This window comes from Rasamsonia byssochlamydoides, assembly GCF_041956645.1.
Source record: "Rasamsonia byssochlamydoides strain NRRL 3658 unplaced genomic scaffold VTN77scaffold_29, whole genome shotgun sequence".
In the NCBI taxonomy this organism is placed as follows: Eukaryota; Fungi; Ascomycota; class Eurotiomycetes; order Eurotiales; family Trichocomaceae; genus Rasamsonia; species Rasamsonia byssochlamydoides.
Window position 1 is genome coordinate 240,718 of NW_027192412.1, and position 22,142 is coordinate 262,859.

The following is a 22,142-nucleotide window of genomic DNA, read 5'->3' on the forward strand; positions in this document are numbered from 1 at the left end:
AAAGTAACAAGACAGCCAAGGCCAGTCCAGTACATGCAGAGGAAGAAAATGGTATAAGTGTGATGCTAGTAGGTAGTTGGTGAGGCGGTCACTTTTAAAACTCCACCGACTGACGCATGGCGATCGTCACGGGAGTCGAACTCGTGGCAGTCGAACTCAGCGTTTACCGGAACGCAAGCGATGGAAGAAATATAGACGCAAACGCAGACGCAGACGCAGACGCAGCTGTGCAGCCCAGCGGGTAAAAGCCCGTGTAACAATTTAAATACGTGTATCTCGCTCAATGTATGTGTTCCGGCCGATTGGGTCGTATCGGGCGTGGTTTCGCGTAAAATGGGTATCACTGAAGATTAAAAAAAAAAAGAAGAATCATCAAATAGGATGAGGGAGGGTATCGGCATGGCTAGAAAGGCTTCCCCGGCAGAAATCCATGTTATCGACCTTCGCCTGGTCGATCCGGCCCCGTACCACCTGATTGCCTCGTTTGAAGCCATTCTGTCGCACCTTCTTCTCGAGATACGGGAGTCTTCTGCTCGTCCGGTCGGCCTGCACGTCTCGTACCACCCGGTAAAAGCGAGTTGATCTCCGCTGCCAGGGCCGCGGCCGTAAAACCTCGAAGTTCTCTCTCTTCTCGCTCATCCTCTTTCATCAACCGTCGCCGCTCGCTCGGCGACAATTTTTCCCGGCGCATTTTCCGAATTTCGTAAATCACCCACAGCAGCACTTCTTCCGGGGCTCGCGTCCGATGAGCACCATGCTTCGCCGGACTCCGCACATATCGTCGCGTCACATCTGTAGCACCATCGATGGAGAAAGCGATGCAGTATGCCAGTTTTCGCCCCCATCCTAGTCATGTCAGTCCAGTCGTTTCATTCAACATGGATTCGATCCAGACGAACCTTCAGTGTAGAGTCGAGGCTGATCCCAGGCCTCTTCACAGGCATCCACATGCACCCATCTCTTCTGGTGCTCTGAATACACTTCCGTCCACACGTAGTCCTCCGAGTTCCAAACCCAACGGACCCGGCTTCCCAAGGCGCGACACAGCATGGTAAAGCAATTGGCCCACTCGCCCACACGACCCCGTCGAGTTTGCAGCAGCTGCCAGACATCTGAATACCGTGGAAATCGTTCAAAAGCGCCGCAGGTCGGCTCCGAACATCGATACAGCTCGACCCGAGTGGCCCCTCGGGCCGTCTCATCAGGCGTCGGGGGAGCCATGCCGTGGGCAATGGTGGGCATGAAACATCGCGAGCATGGCGGGTTGTTGACGAAAGTGAAGAAGGACCGTTTGAACCATCTGTAGCAGAGTTAGCACACAGCTAGGCACAACTGAAACGAGTTGACTCACTTGAGGAGTGCTCGAATGACACAGTCCTGATAGCCCCACTCTGGTTTCTTTCCGACACTGGCAGCTTGTGCCTGGAAGAATTGACTTTCCTCTTCCGCCTCAGCGTATAGCCGGTCGAGAGGGATCACCGTCAAAGCCTCGTCGAGCAATCCCGGGTTCTCGTACTTGGTCGGGGTGACAGACAAGACATGAAGTAAATTGCGGAATTTGACCGAAGCGGGATCCTGCGGAGGAACCGGTACAATTGGCAGGCTCCTGAGGGCAGAGGACGAAGGTCGCGGTGAAGGTCGTCCGGGGGAGGATGCTGGCGACGGTGATGATCGAGAGGGAGCTGGAGACGAAGTGCGGGAGCGAGATCGGGCCTGTTTCTGGAGATTGTTGAACCGCTTGGTGAGGATCAACTGCTCGAATTGTTTTGTGAGAGCCGTCGCATCGAAGGCGTCTGTTGTTGGCGCCCGATGGGCGTGGTGAGGTCGGTCAGCCATGGCAGCAGTCGGGACGACCGCCGCAGGGCAACGATTCGACGGGTCTGTGGAAGAGGGGACCGCCAGACTGCGGAAATGTCACTTGGCGGGAGTAGGGGTAAGAGAGGGAAGGAGAGAGGAGACGCTCAGACAGACACAAAGAGGATATTCAGAAGAGGAGTTGAAAATGGGACAGCAGTGTCAGGGAAAGCCCAGCACAGGCTTCATGCACAGCCGAGTTGCGTGTCTCAGCTCGTCGCCACACTCAGTTGGCGCTAGGGCTCGTCGCAGGGCATTCAAAGAAATCTATAAGACCTCAAATATGGCCATGAAACGGCGAGACGAGGAATGGAGAATGGAGAGGCGAGGTTGGGGTGGAGGAAGAGGGAGAGCGCAGACGTAGACACAGACGCAGGCACCGACGGGCAGGCTTCTACGGAGTACGGTACAGGCGTTTTACAGGTGGGCTCGCTACGGTTCACTAAGCAGGCCACGAGTATGGGGTCCCTGCTTAGTAGTTACTGTATTCTTTAATAATCATTACCAGCCCGTTCGCAGATGCCAAGACGATGGCGCCATCATGTTCAGTGAATGCCATCTGCAATTGATTATTATTGACGCCGCTGCTACGGGACACGCAAGCTGCCAACGTCCGCAGCGCTGAGCGTCGTCAGCTTCTCCGGACTCTGCCTGGCGTTGCCCAATCACGGGGCTTCCTGGCCCGGCGCCGCGTGTGTCGAGCCTCCCTGACGTGGTCAGAGGTCTTGGCACCGTCAGCTGGGACGCAACACCGGTAATTTCTTTTTTAATACTCTAACTGCAGATTGATAAAAACTCATTCCATCTTGATCAAAGCTGACGATAACTGCCTCAGTGGAAGAGCGACGATACCAGGTCAGGACAGCCTGGAGAAGACAAGCTTTTTAATTCTTTCTTCCCAGACCGATCGGATCTGTGGACGCTGGCGTAAGTAATTGGATCAATTCTTGGCGTCCTTGGAAGTTGGAACGGTAGATGCAGGAAGCAATGTTGTACAGTAAAAATCTTCCCTTTACGGAGTACTCCATACTCCGTGCTCTCATCGTTCTCCAGTCTCTTAAGGTGGAGGGCAATTCCTATTGTCAAGGGCTCTCATCATTTCTCTCTCCGTGTGGTTATCTGTCTGTCTGTCTGTTCATCAACAACCTGGCTGACGTGCCCAGGAAGCGTCGTCCATGGTCCGTCACCACAACGTGGCCATCTTGATTACCGGTTACAGTAATACTTATCGTCCTGCGAATTGCAACTGACCAGTCAGGACTCAGGACTCCGTTCACGAGTCACGCACGACTCATGAACGACAGCCCGAGTGGAGCTGAATCTGACGAACATCACTTGCGCGGTGCAGTAACTAAAGTGCTGTGCGCTGCCCCGATCACGTTGGCTAGCTCCACCGAATGAGCCATCTTATCTCCACTGGTTGATCCTGTGGCATGCACGGTTGAAAGTTGACACGATGGAGGACAAAGACTGCGCGTAATCTGGTCGATTCTCACAGGTATAAAATATTCCGAAGAGTATGAATGATATCATGCTTCTAAGTCAGCCCGATTTCTGTCGCTGTAGACCAGCGAAAGCCTCAATCTTATGACTTACATAGATCTTGAAATACCCTAAAGAGTAAGCGAGATAAAATCAGGGTCGTTAATTATTTCCCCCAATTATACTCCGTACACTTCGTCTGTCAATAATGGACTTTACTGTACCTAATCTGTAATCTATCAGATTACTCCATTCCTGGGGAAACAACCCCCAAAATTAATAATTAACTCTGAGATCGACTGTTATTCAATTTAACCGTTCAAAAGACAGCAGTACCAGGGCTACGTACTATACTAACCTCATCCAGTAAAACCGCAGAAGTCAGGTGGACGGAGAACAGAACACGCGGAGGATGGATTGATTGATTGATTGATTGCAAAGAATCCGAGTGGCGGGCACAACGCGCAATCAATCAGTCACCCATCGGGCCATCGCCCGGCACCGCAGGGGTCTTGGCTTGGCAGCTTCCCCCGAAGTCAATTACTTGCGACAGCGATTGAAATAATCTTCAATCGGAACTTTTCAACTTACGTGGCTCGCGAACCCTACTCCGTATGCCCCAATAATAATAACAGCAGTAATCTGTACCTCCAAACTTGGAAAGCTGTACACCCAATAACAGTTTAGTCTGCCTACCAGGTACTGAGGTACATACATGGCCGAGTCCAACCTCAGGGACTCGCCGTTTTTCCGTTTTTGTTAATAATAGGGGCCGGGGTTTGATCTTTCTTGGCGAAGGAGGGAGGAGGGGGTGTTCGATCTTGGCCTAGCCTACTCCGTAGAGGGCTTGGCTTGGCGTGTTCCAGATCCCGAACCCGTGATCTGACTGTGGACCAATGATGAGGGGGGTAATATAATTCAAGATACATCATACGGTCATACCAGCTCTTACTCCGTGAGGTCATTGTATCGCAACCAGACGATAGTATAAGAATATCGTAATTGTGACTGCCATGCGGAGTACAAGCTGTACCGTACAGTCTACAGTCCAGGACAAAGACAAGGACAGGTAGTACTCCGTACCTGTGCTTTGCAAAGTCAATGAAATCATCGATCACGTCATCATCACCATACTCCGTATACCCGCGATCTGTTGAATCGCAGGACAAGAACGTCTATCTTATCTGATTTATTAGATAAGATTCTCATCTAAGGACATTGTCATTGAAATGAGAATGGCCTTGGAATCGGCAAACACCGTCCCAATGCCTATATTTTCAGTGTTGATGGCGTATATGCACTGTACAACGAATTGATCCAGTATCAAGAAGGTGTCTTCGTGTTGGTCTGCAACCACAATGGCGATGAGATGGACCTGACTTCATGAGCGAGATGCATCTCAACAATTTCAGTCATGTGAAGCCTGCCTTCCTGCCCTCCCTTGCATTCAACGCGAGGGTTCACAGTAAGAAATAGAAGGCCAGAAAGAGACCTCGACATGAACTTACAAAGAGTGACGCCTGACTAGTGACGTCTGACGTATGACGTACGTACGTATCTACACTAGAACCAAACCAAACCAAACCAAAAACTCCAAGGACCAGGGCCAGGCCAGGCCCAGGCCTAACGCTCGGGCTTTGGATCCAAGCCGACGATCAATCATGCCAAGCATTGGAAGCAGGGCCCGGGCTACCTACCTACCGATGTGGAGAAGATCTGGTTAGATGAACTCTTACTCAACCGGGTACTCCGTAGGTAGACGCGCATCTGAAACGCCAACGAGCATGTTTGATTTGAGGCTTCGAGCGCATCGATTCCTGGAGGGCCGGCAGGGGAGTATGTAGTGGAGCAGCCAGACTAACGATCAATCATCAATGGCATCGATCGTTCGCGATTCCAGAAGGCCATGTCTCGAGACGAGACCATGCACAGACCACGAAGTATGTACGGAGTATGCTTTGATCAATCCACGCTTCGCAACTACCTAGAAGGGAAATGCTAAATAAAGATGTGGTTCTTCCAGCCTTCTTTGTCGACTCATCACTGATGCCGTTCAAGGAGTCATGATGACGTAAGCTGAATGAAAGTAGTAATTGCTCGCTTTTGCCAGACAGGCCTCCTAGAGGACTTCGTGTCTCTGTGGAGTATGGACAGCGTGAACTCAATGTCAATGTCAATGTGAACATCAATGCCATTGCCATATGTGCGTTGAACCCTCCTGGAGGAATTGTGCTGGTCAAATCAAGAAAGAAGGGGCATGACAGCCTTGGTCGGGCATGTAAGTAAGAATGGACCAACCAATTATAGAGGGCAAAGGTAGGAAAAGTCAGGTGAAGAGTTCCAATTAATTGCTCCTCCTCGTCAGGACTCAGTTGAGTCATCACATGATTTCGAAGGTTATATTAATTAAGCCTGTGTTGTATTAATTAAGCTTATATTATCTGTACATGTACAGTACGCCTCGTGAACATAGGTTAGTCTCAATCTAACTAGTTGCTATTTACGTCCACTATGCTATTTATTTATGTGCAATGCTGGCTGTGATGGGATCGAAATCTATCTATCTACATTAGGCAGGAGGTAAAAATTTAACGTCACGCTAGTCCACCAATGCATTAATCGACAAAGGAGATTCGTCTCATGCCATCGTAAGCCATCATCATGAAAATCAAAGAAAAAATATCTGTACATGGGTCTAACTTAATCCCAATCTGGCATACTTCAGACCAGGCTGATTAAATGAGCCATATGTCTCATTCACGTGGCGTACAGCGAGATAATTCGGCAACGAAGGATTGTCCCCAGAAAGAACTAAATACCAGTCAGTCTGGACCCAAGATCAACAAACAGACAGACAGAGACAACAAACCTGGTATACTTGGAAATGTATTTCCACAGTTTCTGATACTTGGCAGCTCGTTGCTCCGGGTCCATGGACACGGCCTCCAGGTACGCGTTCGCTAGGTCCTCCGTGTTCCATGGGTTCACGACCAAGCTGCCGTTCAAGCTTTGCGCGGCACCGGCGAATTCTGACAACACCAACACGCCCTGCCGCTTTTGCTGGCTGGCAATATATTCGAACGACACCAAGTTCATGCCATCTCGGGTGGACGAGACAATGCACGCATCGGACACAGCATACAGAGCGAGCAGCTCATCGAAGCTGACGGATTTGTGCATGAAATGGATGGGCATATAATCCACGGTTCCTATAGTCGTTGTCAGCTCGAAAAGTTCTATGAAAACGTTGGAAAGTCTCCTGGAGTCTTCTGAAGCATACCAAATCTCCCATTGATGCGTCCCACCAGCTCGTTGACCACCGCCCGGAGGTTCTGGTATTCCTCGACATCTTGTCTGCTGGGCACTGCAACCTGAACCAGCACCACTTTGCCGACCCATTCGGGATGGGTGGCCAAAAAGACCTCCAACGCGTGCAGTTTCTGTGGGATCCCCTTAATGTAGTCGAGACGGTCAACACTGACCATCAGCTTCATGCCCTGGAACTTGTTTTCCAGATGTGCGATGCGACTCTGAATCTTGGGATTTTTCAAGCCCTCGATGAATTTTTCCGGATCAATGCCAATCGGAAACGCGCCCACGGCCACCGACTGGCCTTCAAACTGGACGCTGCTTGGTGTCGTGACTAACCCTCTGTAAAACCGTGTCAGTCATTCCGTCGCGGATCGCTGAAGAGACGGGCTTCGTACAGGATGTGCGAGCAGCTGCTCAGGAAATGGCGGGCATAATCGAAAGTGTGGAAACCGATCAAGTCGCAATGTAGCACTCCCCGTAGAAGTTTCGCTCGCACGGGCAGAATCCGGTAGATCTCACTGCTGGGGAAGGGCGTGTGCAGGAAGAAGCCGATCTTGATATTCTTCTTGCCCATGGCGCGGAGCTCGCTGCGCAGCATTTCCGGCAGGAGCATCAGGTGATAGTCATGGACCCAGACCAAGTCCCCATCCTGCACCTCCTTGGCAATGGTCTGCGCAAAGAGATAATTGGCCTCTCTGTACGAGTCCCAGGCCGATTCATCAAACACGATCTCCCCTGGGTGATAGTGGAGGAGCGGCCAGAGAATGGAATCTGAAGATTTTTTTTCCTCGTCAGCGCAGGCGAGTCAAGAAATTAGGATTTCCTTGCGCACTCACTTGAGAAGCCATTATAGTGCCGGTCAGCCAACTTGTCATCGATGAACACCGGAGTCGCATTGTATTCCTCCTTCAATCGGTTCGTCACCGTGCTGACCTCATCTTCGGGAACCTCCAGACCGGGCCACCCATACCATTGGAAGGTGGTCGTCTTTGCCAGCCCGCTGAGACCGGTGACGAGGCCTCCTGACGACATGGAAAACTCGTACTTGCCGCCTTCAGAGCGGCGGATGGTAATTGGCAGGCGGTTGGACACCAGGAGCAACCTCCCGCCGCCCGGCGATGGCTCTGTTGCTGCGGGCGACATTGATGCGTGATAACAAAGAAAATCCAATTGGTACTATGCAGGCAAATCTCCTTGCGTGAGATATTGACGCGCCTAGATGCAAGAAGAAAAGGACGTCAAGTATACTACCTTATGTCATTTGCAGCGGTCGTTGGCGGGGAGAAGCCCACCGGTGACAAAGGTTCCTTCTACCTAAATTATCAGTGCGAAGCGATTCCTTGGGCCCGAAGGCAGTGCCCGCCGTCCCTTCGCTGCGAAAAATCACCGTCGTGAGAGACCGGCAGACCAATCAGTCTCGCCTGATCGCGTGGGTCAAGACCCCTCGAACCGTCGAGAAGATGAATGGCGATGAAGAGCAATCGCCAGTGTCCAAGTTCCTCGACTCGGACGGAACGGCTGGCTCTGCCCCACCAAGCCTCCTGACGTCGACGATCCTTCCGCGACGCCCAAGCAATTGGATTTGGCTTGACAACGTCGTTTCTTACAGGTGAATCGCGATCTCGAGAGAGTTACTGCTAAGTATAGAGAGTATACGCTTCCCAGGGACGTGATTGGTGGCCTGAGGCTCGTGGCAGAGGCCCTACACCGCATCCTGCGGGACGAAAACGCCAGAATCTTCTATGTCATCATCCTACTTTGCATTCCCCCATTGCGATACCACCATGTGCGTCCTACAGTCCTGTCTGAACCCGACTTTGTCCGGGGGAAGGTCGACAGCCTGGCATCCCACTTAAACCCCCTCGATAGCTTCCTCTTTCTCCATTATTATCATTATCGCTACTTGGATCCCTCTGCTGATGGCGTCGCGTCGTGTCGTGTCATTGGAGTGAGATTGATCGATCTCGACTCTAGCGGCTCTCCCGCCATTGATCTAAACCGTCTCTGCTGGTAAACTTACGGCCCGCAGCCACCGAATCAATGACCCTCTACGTGGTGTCCCTGTAGGTGTTGTCCCTCAGACGCATGTTTGGAGTTCCGCCCTAGCTGACAACGTCCTTCGCAGGTTCCTTCCGTATACCATTGACTTCGAGGCGGCGGGGTTCCGGCATAGCCGCTACGCACCAGATGGCACCCGCATTCCTCTTCACGACAAGATCGAGGGGCGCCTGGCCGACTTGCGTCGTCACAGTCGGCTCAAGTCCCTCTCGATGACTCCTGGGGCAACCACCGATCATGAGAAGATCTTCAAGCCCTTCTACGCCTCGCAGTCCGGCGCAGGTGAACCTCATGAACCACACCCCAATGAGGTCCGTCTGGAATCCTGGGGTCTCAGTCGCAAATTCAATCAGCCCAGATCCAAGGCCGTTGTCCCTCCAGATTCTTCCATCCTCAGCCGTCAGGATGCGAATGTCGAGGCACCCAACGAGCCCTTCATTCGTAACGTGGATGGCCAAGAGTCCGAGTCCGACTCGGAAGAGGCCGGTAGCCCGCGAGTCCTCCTCTCGGACGTGGACTGGGTCGTGAAAGCGGCAGAACAGGGCAACGGAGGTCTCCGAAATGCTATCAATGCCGCCGTCAAAGCAGGCATCTTGCAAGACAAGGTCTGGGTGGGCACACTCGGCATGCCAACTGATTCGCTCAGGGAGCACACCCGCAACAGCATTGCACAGCGGCTGCAGGACGAGTTCGAATCACTCACGGTCTTTGTGGGTGACAGTGAGTTTGAGGGTCACTATTCTCACTTCTCTCGGACCGTCCTCTGGCCAGCTTTCCACTACCAGATGCAGGAGGAGCCGCGACACAAAGAATATGATGACCACTCGTGGAGACAGTACGTCAAGGTCAACGAAGCATTTGCCGACACTCTGGCACAGAGATGGAAGCCAGGGGACCGGATCTGGATCCACGACTATCACCTTCTGCTCCTGCCCGCCATGCTCCGACAGAGACTCCCCGACGCGGAGATTGGCTTCTTCATGCACTCAGCGTTCCCATCGTCCGAAGTCTTCCGCTGCCTGACTACCAGAGAAGCCTTGCTGGAGGGTCTCCTAGGGGCAGACCTCATCGGGTTCCAAACTGAAGAATATTGCTACCATTTCCTGCAGACGTGTAGCCGTCTCTTGCGCCTGGAGGTATCGGCAGCGGGCGTCCACCTCAATGATCATCTTATCCCGGTCAGGCCTTTCCCCATTGGTATTGACAGCACCTCACTCAACAGCTTGAGAGAATCACCCGAAGTGAAAGAATGGGTCTCGAAGATCCGTGACAGATACGCTGGGAAACATTTGATTGTGGCACGGGATCGACTGGATGCCGCGGGTGGCATCAAGCAGAAGCTCTTGGCCTACGAGACCTTCTTGCAGAGATACCCCAAATGGAGAGACACTGTACGCTCACAATCCTAGTATGTAGGCGGGACGTCGCTAACAATAGATTTCAGGTGGTCTTGATTCAAATAGCGTCCTCCTCGTCCGAGCTGCCCGATCTCGAATCACAGATTTCCAAGATTGCAATGAGAATTAACTCCAACTACTCGACCCTGACACACCAACCGCTAGTTTTGCTCAAGCAAGACATATCCTTTTCACAGTTCCTCGCCCTCATGTCGGTGGCTGAGATCTTCATGGTCACCAGCTTGCGAGAAGGAATGAACCTTACGGGGCATGAGTTTGTCCAATGTCAAGACGGCAACTTTGGTCCGCAGAAGTACGGTTCTCTTATTCTGAGCGAGTTTACTGGCAGCGCTTCCATTTTCAACGGCCACAAGCTGCTGGTGAATCCGTGGGACTACCATGAGTGTGCCGAAGCCATTGACCGGGCCCTCGAGTTGTCGCCAGAGGAGAAGCAGAGGAACTGGCAATTCCTCGTTGACCGGATGACCAAGCACACTGCGACTTCTTGGTGCGACTCCTACTTGAAAGCCCTCTCGGACGCGCACAGTGCGCAGGCCCCGCAGGAGCTGGCGATGGTGTCCTCTCTTTCCATCGATGCCCTGAAAGAGAAGTACGACCGCTCGCACTGCCGTCTATTTATCCTGGAAGATCAAGGAACGCTTGACTTCTATGCGTCGCCCAAGGATACCACGCCGGTGCCGGAGGAACGCAAACTCGACGCTATCAGAGCGCTACTGACGGACCCGAAGAACGTGGTCTACATCACCAGCTCGAGGACAACCAAGCAGCTCGAGATGTCGATGAAAGACGTTTCCGGTATCGGGATGATTGCCGAGAACGGTTGTTTCCTGCGGGAACCGGGCAAGACGGAGTGGGAAGCGCTTCTGGATGAGAGCGACACCCGGGACTGGCGATGGGGGATCCGCAAGGTGATGCAATATTTCCAGGAACGGACCGACGGCAGTCTGGTCGAAGAGCGGCGGTTCTCCTTGACGTTCTGGTATAAGGATGCCTTGGACCAGGAACTTGCCATGCGACAAGCCTCCGATCTGGCGGACCAGATCAACGGCTCTCGCGGGAACGAGCCCATCCGCGCCGTCTTGACGGATGGTGCAGTGACCGTCGAGCCGACGAACGTCACGAAGGCATCCACTGCCGAGCTGGCCTTCCAGAGGATGAGCAGCAGCAGCAGCAGCAGCAGCAACAACAACAACAACAACAACAACAACAACAACGTCAACGGTAGCGACAACGTCAACGGCGACGGCGCCGGAAGCTCCCTCTCACAGACAACAGCACCCGACTTCCTCCTGGTAGTCGGCGGGTCTCGCAACGACGAGAGTCTCTTCCGCTGGGCGAACAAGCTCAGCCAAGAGGGCAAGGTGGCGAACGTCACCACGATCACGGTGGGCACGCACGCGACGACCGCAGCGACGCTGTTGAAAGACGACACAACGGTGACGGACGTCCTGACGGCTCTCATCAGCAGCAGCAACTCATAATTCATCTTCCTGATACTGATCCTTGATCCTTGATCCTCCTTACCTCGAGGCATCCTTTTTCGTTTCTCCTTTTTTTTTCTTTCATCTCTGTATCTTTTTACTTTTTCTTCCTCTTTTCCCCTTCTTCCTCTTTTCTCTGTGTTAGATATGGCGTACGGGTCTGTCTGTACATACTCTTTCTTCTTGAAAAGAAAGAGATGTAACCACTATATTCTTTGACGATATACGAACGACATTGAACGAATTGAACGAACTGAAATGAAATGATCGGGGGAAAAAATATTCCAAGGGTTTGTTTTATTTGGAGTTGGATATATATGAATGATGGTATGTACATACGTAATGAATAATCCCACCTACCTATACTATACTATCTATACTATATCTAGGTGTACTATCTATATCGGGCCTGGTGTGTCAAAAGGAATACATCTCATACAATACAATACGATACGATACATTAATTTACACATATATTCATGCTTGCACGCATCTATATATATACAGTCTACAGTATATGTAATTTGTATATCATATATATAGAACGGTATAAACGTAAACTGATGTGTAAAGGTAAACTACCCAAAGTAAAGAAAGAAAGGTCCTTTGCTTTGAAAAAAAAAACCATGGATTGAGATAAAGATAATAACAGGAATTCTAGTTTCCCTCCCAGCGACGGGCTCGCACCTCAACGTGGTGCTGGGGTTAGTCTAGTAGTAGTCCTTATGGATGAAGCCAAGATGGGCTTAATAGCTGCTCCTTTACGATTCGCCTTGATTGGTTTGCTTGTGACAAAATAATCTGTCATCATCAATGACAAAAAAAAAAGTGGGGAGGGGGTGTTGGAGCCCTTATAGTGGAATTACAATAACCTAAGGTCCTTTGACTCGGAAAAAGAAAAAGAATCCTAGATTGAGATGAGATAACATAACAAGAATTCCAATTTCAAAGTCCTATCATTTGATTTGATTTGATTTGACACTAAGGCAAAAAAAATAAATGTGTACATACGTTACTACTACTACAATACGACACTACATACAATACAGTACAATACATGTTCATCAGCCCTCAGCCCTCAGTCCTTAGAAATGTGATGTTAACTGAGAGAAGGGCTCAAAAAAAAAAACAAGAGTAAATAAAGAAAACAACATGACAGCTTAACCATACGTAACTTGATCGCGAGACAGCAGTCGTGAAGAGACAGGCAGGAAGTAGAAAGTAACAAAACAAGAAAAGACAATGTCAAAAAACATACAGTTAACTCCCATCCAAAAAAAAAAAAACCATGCTGTCATAACATAAAATCATACAAACACAACACGAAGGAAGGTCCTCTAGGACGCAGTAATCAAAAATCAATCAAAAATTTCGTTTAAAAGGTTATAGTATAGAGGGATAAGAATGAAGGAGGAACCCGAAGGGGAAAAACAGATCAAACGACTCCACGATTAGCCCCCTGTATCATCAGTGTTGTTCTGATTGCTGTTCCCAGCCGAGGCAGAGCTGCCTGCCGAGATCAAAGTCGGCGCTATTCGTCTCTTCTTCGGCTGCTGCTGCTGTTGCTGCTCGGACGGATCTTTGCTCTGTGCTTTCGTCTCCTCCTTCTCGGATTCGCTCGCCGCGCCAATATCGCGCTTGCCGAGAATGTTGCTGCTCATGGAACTCGTCGCGCTATGTGATACTCCAGACATCGGTGTCTGTGGCGGCGTGGTGAGAGGTAGAATCTGAGGCTGAGCGGAATTGGTCGCCGTGACGAGCGGTACAGAGCCAAGAGTAGGAGTTGGGTTATTAACGACCGTACTGCCAGACTGTGGCGCAGAGTTCGTATTGATCGACGAGGTTGAGGACGAACGCGTCGGGCTGGTCGGGCGACCTACATTCGCTGACGGCTGAGACACTAACGAGGGAGAGGCGGTCTGAGTGGGTGTAGGTAGAGGAGTGATGCTCGCTGTCGTAGTCGAAGGAGCTGCATGCTGATGTGCTGTTGGCACTGGAGGAACATACGGCTGGCCGAGTTCGCCAGGAGAAAACGACAAAGTTGAGCAGAAGCCATCGGACGAGCTCATTATCAAAGTCAAACCATCGTTCGACCTGTCTCGTTAGTTTACGGAATTCTGACGAAACTCGTCATCTTGCTTACCAGGTCAAGTCGGTGAAGGTAGCGAAATGCAAGTTGCTCACAACACACAGCGGTGTTTGCTGCTGGGTGTCATAGACCAGGACCGCATCCTGCGTAGCAACTGCATACACAATCCGATACGGCAAAGCGAAAGCTGAGCTGGTGTTCGCTTCAGGTTTTGATGGATCACTCGTGGCAGAAACCGGCGGTGGTTCCATTGATGGGTGACTGGTCACGTTTGACGTGACCACTGGATCCGGGAGCGAAGGGAAAGCATCTCCCCCAGAAGATGTATCCAGAGTGATGTGGCTGGTCGGTCGTGGCCCTTGTCGGAGTGTGTAATACACTGGAGAACACCTGACAGCAACTGACGGCTTCTTGTGTCCTGGCAGGTGAGCGATCGGGGGCTTGTTGAAGCCAGCACGTGTGTAGATATATACTGTATTTATCACTTCGTCTACGGTCTTCGATGGATCGCTGGGGGAAACATGTGTGGTCTTATACTGGCCTGCGGGCGTAAAAAGCAAGCTGCCATCAGGAGCAAAGGTCAATCGGCGGAAAAAAGACGTGAAAGTCTCATTGGCGTAAATATTGACGTTTTTGACTCCAAGGCTGCCGAGCAGACCCGGCGACGATACCTCGATGGGTTTCACAGCAGGCAATGGCAATGAAGGGGCAGGTGACGCTGAACGGCGGATGGAGGGAGACGATCCAAACGAGGAGCGTCGACTGTGAGACACGGGAGGAGGATCCATGGGTAAGGCCGTCGCTTTTGGCGTCCCGGGAGCAGAGGGAGCCGGGGAGGCGATGGGAAGCGTATTGGCGGTGGTCGACTGAGCCCTGCTCCCAACATCAGACGTGGCCGGACTGCTGGAGGGCACTTGTCGAGCTGGAAGATCCATCTTCAAGAATTTGCCGTGAGTGGTGAGCGAGAATTGGCCATCCTTTGTCTTCAGACTGTATATATGGACCGATCGGTCGGACGACTGGGTCGCGACGAATTCATTCAATGGATCCCAGGCGACGCCTTGGACATAGTGCGAGTGCTCTGCGATCTGCCGAACCATTTGTCCTGGAGTTGCAGTCAGCAACACATCTCCGGCAGTGCTAGAGGGAATTGGCTGCCAACCAGTCTGAGCATTGTAGATGCGGGCAATATTGTCCATGCTTCCCGTGATGATAAACACGCCATCGGGAGACCACGCCAGGTCATAGATCTCCGCTCCAGATGACCGGCACATGTGTTTTACCCGCCAAGTTTCCTTGTCATCCGACCTATCCTCCCCGAGAGCGGATTGCGTCTGGAGTTCTGATGGCACCCAAAGCAGCACGTTGCCGTCGTCTCCAGCAGAAGCCAGCATCTCCCCTGTTTCCGTCAGCAGGACTCGAGTGACTCGAATGAGATGGCGCCGAGTATGGGGTATACCTTTCGGAGAGAATCGGACCACGTTCACTGCCTGGGTGTGCTTAACCAGGGTGCTCAGGTAGGTTATCTTTCGTTCCTCCCCGGTACAATCGACTTTCCAGAGCTGTTACGTGATCAGAACAAGAGAACGGCGAGCACTGGGAGGGGAATGCATACGCGAACATTGTTGTCACTGCAATGGAGACAGACGGTGTTAGCGTCAGCGTTGACATCTCAAGTTCCAAAAAACGTACTTTCCAGCAGTGGCTAGCCGACCGTTGCCATGAGGGTCGAAGTGCACCGAGTATATTGGGGCATTGTCATTGTGCCAGGCGATCAGCAATGGGGTGGCTTTCATGGTGATGGGCACGGTAGTTCAGTGCCCCGGGGAGCACTGTCCAAGCCCGGCGGAGCAGGTGGTGAAGTGATTTGGAAGAAATTCTGAATCAATTCTGGATGAATTGACGGTCAATGACGAGAATTCCCGACGACTGGCAGGACATGCAAGGCGGAGGACTGCGAGCCGGGAGGTGTTGGCGGAGTCGGTGATGCTGGATTCTTAGTAACTCGCCCAGGGGAGCTGCGACACGGAAACGCGGAACAGATCTATACGAGAATCCAACGAGCAATCACTTCCAAGGTAAAAGTTTAACCAAGAATGAAGGGGAACTCGTATACGAGAATGTCTCAGAGAACAGAGACAAGGCAATTAATTAATTTAGACGGTGACAGTACCGATCAAAGGCAATGAAGACGTGCTGGTTGTGGTGGACGAGGTTCGCGTTCCGCGCCAGGCGAATCAAAGTCGCGTTGCAGCGCCTGGCCAGCCCTACTGCCGCGCCGTTGTCTGGCAGTGGAGAAGGCGACTCTCAGGTGAGCTTCTCTGCTCCTCGACTGGTCGTTCGGTCGATCTTAGCCTGATACGATAGAGAAACCATGGGGTGGATGACACGCTTGAGCGTGCACGCTACAGATCAGATCACTCGATACCGAGTACCATGGCTTAGCCCCAGCGCGATGAGACACGAGCAACTCTCCTGACACATGGAGTTAACTGAAGAGGCAAAGAGTACAGAGTACTCTGTAGATTGCTCGCTGTCATGGTCCTGCGATATTACATGGAATAATTCCTATACAAACTAGCGCCACCGCTAGGTCATTTTCTGGATTGTCTATTCAAATCAAGAGCAGAGACTCATGGACTCGTTAACTACCTAATGTATACAGTGAAAGATTCCCTTCCCTAAAACCCATCCGAACGCCTCGCTGTGGAGCCACATCGCCAATAGGCTAGTGCCTATAGCCCATATGAGCATGAATATCAAGAAATAATAAATGTACATTGAACGATAACCCCTCCCAGCCGCTGTCTACGTGATCCATTTTCCGATAGTCTCTCCAAACCAACTGATCGCCTTCTCCTGTCTCTTCAATCGTGCCTCCTCTTGCTTTTTCAAATATGGAGAAGCCTCCTCCGCATACCTCTTCTTCTGCTCCATCTCGGCCTTGATGGATCGGATCTCGAGCTCGCGCTCGTGTGGAGTGAGCTCTTCCAGCGGTTTGGAGGGAGTGGCACCAGGAGGTAGCTCCTCACCACCTGGTATCACAATCTCTCCCGGTCGAGTGGACTCATTCTGGGGAATGGGTTTGGCATCCGGGTTGAAGAGAGAAGTGATCGGTGGTGGCTCGACTCCGGCGGCACGCGCCTCCTCAACTCGCCGCTCAAAATCCAGCATCTGATGGTACAGTTTGTCTGCGTGCATCTGGATCCGTTCCTCCCTCTCTTCATCCCAGTCGAATGAGGCAGCGTAACCGAGCGCCTGGAGAAATTTCTGCCAATTGTCAGTATCTTCACCCATTGAGCATATGATAAAGGAAAGAACCCACAGCTTGGGTGGTATAGCACCGAGAGAACTTCCTATTCTCCTCGGCACACATCGTCGCTCGCGCTTTCACCATACTCCACCAGTCACCTTTCTGAAAGCACAAGCTCAAGGCCTCGTGTTCGAGGGCGCAGTTCTCCATCGCTGCTTTGTGCACCGTATCCTTGCGTTGCTTAAACTTCTCGACCACTCTCTCCGCTGATCGCACTTCCGAGCCCTCAATCTCCGCTAAAGGCTTGTAGGTCTTCCAGAGGTGAGCATATCGGCCGTCCGGAAAGAGCGAGGCGGATGGGACGGTCGGTTTGGAGGAGTCAGCGGTATCCGAAGCAGGGACCGACGGGGAGGGTTTCGCTGAGTCGGTTGGAGTCTCTTTTTTGACTTCTGTCGTAGGAGAATATTTCGTAGTCCCTTGCTCTAGGAATTGCCGTAGCTCTGGATCGAGCTTCTTGGTGGGATCATCCTGGCTGGACTTTCCCCAAAACCAGCCCATTGGGGATCACAGAACAAGCAATGAAGACAATACGATGGTCCAAACCAGATATGAAGCTAACGTAGAGAAAATCTGGCTACAAGCGTCAATCGGCGGGGGGCTCACCACATCGATGACGATAAAAGCGTCGCGATGCGGAGAGGAAGCCAGTTTTCCAGCGGCGCCAAACCGCTTCGGGCCTGCAGCCGCAGCTGCTCTCAGCCCAAATGCTCCGCCCGCGTTAACTAAACGGTAGTTGTATATACCAACGCTGCGACAAGTCGCGTCTGTGTCGCGCGTCGAGCTCCTATTGGGAGCCGCACCCCATACCATGGCCTCCAGTATGCTGTTTCAGTGTGATTGCTTGTATTTCCACAGCTGACCATGGTGTTTGCAGGTCGACAGGAGCGCCTGCAGATGCGCCAGCGCGGTGCAGGGTATGCTGATTCCCCCGCGGCGGGCATGAGTAAGAGCTGACAGCCAGTCTGCTATAGCACGCGCAAAATCAAGGATGTCGATTTCGGATTCTCTTTCGGCTCGCCGGTGGCCGCCGCACCACAGCAGTCGTCGCGTCAAAGCCCTCAGCCTGCGCCAGCTCCCCCCGTTGGCCTTGGACCTGCTGAGAGACCCAAAACCCCGGAAATACAAGTGCCTGCTTCCCAGTCATCACCAAATAAGACATCGGCAGGATCGCAAGGTCGTAAGGGAACCATTCGGACTCCTGGCAGCTCGCGGAATAGGCTTCCTGAGAGACCTTCGACCTTTGACATTCCGCTAGACGAGCCACCGGAGCAAGGGAGGAGCGCGAAGAGAAGGAAAATCGGTGGGTTATTACATTAGTTTTTTTTTATGTTGTACTGATCAACCTATCTAGGTGCAGTGATAACAGTTCCTGAGGATGCACCCGTTCCTCTGCTGGAGAATGCACAGGCCGAGCATTCAGCGTCTCCGACTCAAGATGCCATTACAAACGGTAACGGGGTACAGCCTGACGGTGAAGCAGTGTCGATTACTGTGGAGACCCCGCATATCAATGGAAGTCAGTCTCAAGATACCTCCGATCAGATACCTGCTCCCGAGCAGCAGGACACAGGTCGCGTCGAGCAGACTACGATAGCGGATGATATCGAGACGCACCCTACAGCAGAAGATGACGGACAGACCCAGGTGGAGAATGGAGAACCTACACCGGATGGAGGTCAAAAGAACAAGCGAGGAAAACGGAAACCTACGGTCCAACAACCGCCAGACCGGCAGTCGGTTGAGAGAGCTCACGAGCAAGAGAATGGGAAGGAAGTGACCGAAAAGATAACTGAGCTAGAAGATTCTAAGGATGCGCCTGCAGAAGAGGCAAGGGAGAATGGAAATTCTCCCCAGAGACGGGAGACGCGTAGAGGGAGGAGACAGGGAGACGACACTGCAACAGAAACCAGTCAACAGAACGGGGAAGTTGAGAAACAGGCAACGAAACGAAGACCTGGTCGGAGGAAAGCAGGTCAAGAACAGATTAGTCAAAGAGGGGACGAAAATGCTGCTCTCCCCGAGCCTGTTGTGCAGGAAGAATCCGCAGCTCCAGCATCAGCTGCCCCTGAAGACCCTGACCGACAGGAAGCGGACCAACAAGGAGAGCCTGTCTCGGCTCAAGAACGACCTCCAAAAAAACGAAAACAAAAGCAAAAGCAGATGCAAAATACAGACCGTGTCACCAGAGCTCGTCGTTCAGTCGAGAGCGTCTCAGAGGAGCCAGAGCCAGAGCCAGAGCCACAGCCGGAGCAAGAACCAGAACAAGAACCAGAGCCTGGGCAAGAGCAAGAGCCAGAACTAGCTTCTGAACAACAGCATCAAGCAGCTTCTGAACCGGCACTGCTGCAGAAGCGTCGCCGCGGCAGGCCATCAGGGTCCAAGTCAAAACAGCGCAGACAATCATCCGGACAGCAAGGAGAGGAAGCTGAAGCGGATGGAGAGAGTAAACGTGGAGAAACCGTTCCAGTTACGGTTCACCGTCTCGCCAATGTCGCAGCGCTGGACTCACTTGCTGATGACTCTGCGGCCTCCTCCGACGAGGAAGAATCCGCCGATGAGTTGTCTACGCGGAGGAAATTCCCCAATCGCGGGGGAGTCAACCCCGCCGACGTGCTCAGCCAGATCTGTCGCGAGACACTGGAGAAGACGCTGGCCACGCTGAAGAACGGGATCGCGAATGAGTCAAATCCGGCTCGACGGTCGGAATGGACCCGCAAGCGAAAAGCCGTCGAGGCGTACGGCGCAGAGCTCGAGGGGCGGCTCTTCGAGCTGAGCGAGATGCTTGACAGCAACTTTGTCTTGGGTGTGCAGCTGAGGAAGGCGAAGAGGGAGATGGCGGAATTACGGAACCGACTGCTCCAGGTCCGGCAACAGAGGCAGGACATTGCGCTGCGGATGGACGAGGTGAGAAGGAAGCATAGTGAAGAGGAGAGCGCCAAAATGGTATGACCAGTTGACCCTTGACATTGTTGACCCCTCGACATATGTGTGTATATCAACTAATATCATGATATAGTCCCGCAACACAATCAACAACTCCCTCCACAGCATCGAGCTAGCCCTCGACCGCAATCGAGTCCGCAACGTCGAAGACATAAACGAGAGCGGTGAAGACGCCACATCATCCCGCTCTGCCTCCAGAATGGCTGGTCTCGAGTTCTTACTCCGTACCGTAGCGGAGAATGTCAGCTCCGTCGCTCCGGGGGCTCAGGGCGGACTGCTGAATCAAGTCAAAGCATTCAATGCGCAGTTGGAGATGGCGGCCAAGAGGCTGGAAAATAACTAATCAGGCAGTCTATCAAACAGCAGGCACCTGCTGCCATTGACACTTGTTATTGTTCCCGCTGACCGGAGCTTTTTTTTTCTCCCTTCCGACACAATACTACTGTATATCCACAGTTCAGTGCTCACTCACCCCTCCTCACAGGATTGAAGTTGAGGATGAGGTTGATGTTCGTCCGTCTTGTCTCTTTATTGAATTGGCTTGAGTTGGATTTGGGTATGGGGGACTGTACTACTGGATAGCTATTATGTATGTAGCTCTGTTTTTATATTCTGGCTATACTATACTATACCTTCTATTATATCGGCGTAAGGTCATCATGCATGGACCCGGGAAATAGAATCGATCAGGCGTGAAGTTTTTGTTGCTTATTTACCTATATGCCTGTTTAATGTACTGTACATACATACATACCTAGCAGGAATGCGACGGAGATAAAAGCGTGGGAATCCTGGCCTCAAGAATCGCCTCTCTTCCTCCTGATCATCCTCTAAGAAGTCGATGAGGGAGGTCCCTTGATTCAAGTTTCAGGATGTAGTGTGTATTAATTAAGTGCATTTCGAGCTGGTCATCTTATTCGTTGGAATTTCGGCATATGCAATTTTTCTTTCAAAGATCTGCGCCTGCGATTGCTCGGGATCTAATCTTGGTCCACCACACAGACAACATTGAGATCCTAGGCGGACTCCCTATTGATGAAGAAAATTGGGCCATCATAAGTGTGATTCTCCTTGATGAAGTATTCCCAGAACATGCTCCAGATGTCCTCGATGGTGCCATCCTGTTCACCTGTCCATAGTACATAATAGAAGACCTTATCTTCTATCTGTAGGAGCTCTTCAAAGGCAGTTATTTTCTCAAGTTCATTCAAGATCGATCTTTCTTCTCTTTCAGTTAAACCCTTTGTCATGAAAAATACCGGTGGTGCTGTTATGTTGGTTGTAGGAAGCCATAGAGAACGCATGGGATACATAGGTTTGTCTGGATGGTGGAGAATCTTGGTCAATCTATTGTTGTTGTAATAAATGTTGATGTTATGTAATAAATGTTGATGTTATGTATGATTTCTGGCCGAGGCAGGTAGACATATTATTTGTCCATTGATAGAGGTGGCGTATAATACGGCCACCACGATCACGAGCCAGCGAGGGTCGTTATACCCATCTTCTCTCAGTTGCAAATTTTTCTGTAACTTCCATGGCAAATTCCTTATATGCCCCCCTTGCCATAGCCTTAAAGTTCTTTCTAGCGACACCCTCAGCAAGAACGATAAACGCGTCTCTGATATTAAAGGCTCCAGTCGAATCAACGGTTTCGATTTTCACGTCAGGATTTTCCTTGTCCGTTTTGTCGAGGGAAACCCGGAGGAAGGCTGTCCTTCCGCCTCGTCGAATGGATTTATTCTTGGCCACTTTTTGGATCAACGCGGTCTGACACGATTCCACACTATCAGCTTTTGCCCTCGGCTTTTCCTTTCTTTGGGGGCAATACATTTAAACCATCCGCTCGGATTTGCCCTGCGAACAACCTCTTGTCTTGTCAATAATAGACAGAAAGCCCAAGTTCCTTCATTTGTCTGAATCTCAGAAAAGGCCCAGGGAAAATCCCGAAATCCCCGAACTCTTGCTCTAGATTTCCCTGGCGATTGCGGTTTTTCTCATGGCTATCAATTCCTGTTTGTCAAGATGTAGCCATCCATTCCATACCGTGTATCAAGTTGATCCGCGACAATGAAGTCTGACGCCAAGAGACAACTCACCACCGATCTTTGATAGTCGATCCTCGATAAAACCACTCTGATATGTGTCACAAAGCACCACTCCTCGCTTTGGAAACGACATTGCATCAATGA

General features: G+C 51.4%; 7 protein-coding genes across 7 annotated transcripts; 3 read left to right on the forward strand and 4 right to left on the reverse strand.

Moving 5' to 3' along the window:
- Positions 1-433: 433 nt before the first annotated feature.
- On the reverse strand, positions 434-1,836 carry VTN77DRAFT_4051 (uncharacterized protein; the record flags this gene model as incomplete). The annotated part of the gene is made up of 3 exons (XM_069420068.1): positions 434-846; positions 900-1,300; positions 1,352-1,836. The coding sequence occupies 3 exons, from the start codon at positions 1,834-1,836 to the stop codon at positions 434-436; spliced, it is 1,299 nt and encodes a 432-aa protein (XP_069277955.1).
- Positions 1,837-6,089: 4,253 nt separating this feature from the next.
- Positions 6,090-7,791, reverse strand: VTN77DRAFT_4052 (uncharacterized protein; the record flags this gene model as incomplete). The annotated part of the gene is made up of 5 exons (XM_069420069.1): positions 6,090-6,147; positions 6,206-6,545; positions 6,617-6,987; positions 7,044-7,419; positions 7,485-7,791. The coding sequence occupies 5 exons, from the start codon at positions 7,789-7,791 to the stop codon at positions 6,090-6,092; spliced, it is 1,452 nt and encodes a 483-aa protein (XP_069277956.1).
- Positions 7,792-8,688: 897 nt separating this feature from the next.
- Positions 8,689-11,605, forward strand: VTN77DRAFT_4053 (uncharacterized protein; the record flags this gene model as incomplete). Its single annotated transcript, XM_069420070.1, has 3 exons — positions 8,689-8,711; positions 8,774-10,097; positions 10,151-11,605. The coding sequence occupies 3 exons, from the start codon at positions 8,689-8,691 to the stop codon at positions 11,603-11,605; spliced, it is 2,802 nt and encodes a 933-aa protein (XP_069277957.1).
- Positions 11,606-13,056: 1,451 nt separating this feature from the next.
- On the reverse strand, positions 13,057-15,490 carry VTN77DRAFT_4054 (uncharacterized protein; the record flags this gene model as incomplete). The annotated part of the gene is made up of 6 exons (XM_069420071.1): positions 13,057-13,699; positions 13,749-14,799; positions 14,857-15,093; positions 15,154-15,256; positions 15,310-15,325; positions 15,387-15,490. The coding sequence occupies 6 exons, from the start codon at positions 15,488-15,490 to the stop codon at positions 13,057-13,059; spliced, it is 2,154 nt and encodes a 717-aa protein (XP_069277958.1).
- A 389-nt stretch (positions 15,491-15,879) lies between these two features.
- Positions 15,880-16,139, forward strand: VTN77DRAFT_4055 (uncharacterized protein; the record flags this gene model as incomplete). Its single annotated transcript, XM_069420072.1, has 2 exons — positions 15,880-16,005; positions 16,062-16,139. The coding sequence occupies 2 exons, from the start codon at positions 15,880-15,882 to the stop codon at positions 16,137-16,139; spliced, it is 204 nt and encodes a 67-aa protein (XP_069277959.1).
- Positions 16,140-16,502: 363 nt separating this feature from the next.
- VTN77DRAFT_4056 (uncharacterized protein) lies at positions 16,503-17,505 on the reverse strand (the record flags this gene model as incomplete). Its single annotated transcript, XM_069420073.1, has 2 exons — positions 16,503-16,964; positions 17,020-17,505. 2 exons carry the CDS (start codon positions 17,503-17,505, stop codon positions 16,503-16,505), a joined length of 948 nt encoding a protein of 315 aa, XP_069277960.1.
- Positions 17,506-17,815: 310 nt separating this feature from the next.
- VTN77DRAFT_4057 (uncharacterized protein) lies at positions 17,816-20,293 on the forward strand (the record flags this gene model as incomplete). Its single annotated transcript, XM_069420074.1, has 5 exons — positions 17,816-17,825; positions 17,882-17,921; positions 17,979-18,307; positions 18,359-19,950; positions 20,024-20,293. 5 exons carry the CDS (start codon positions 17,816-17,818, stop codon positions 20,291-20,293), a joined length of 2,241 nt encoding a protein of 746 aa, XP_069277961.1.
- Between the last annotated feature and the right edge of the window lie 1,849 nt (positions 20,294-22,142).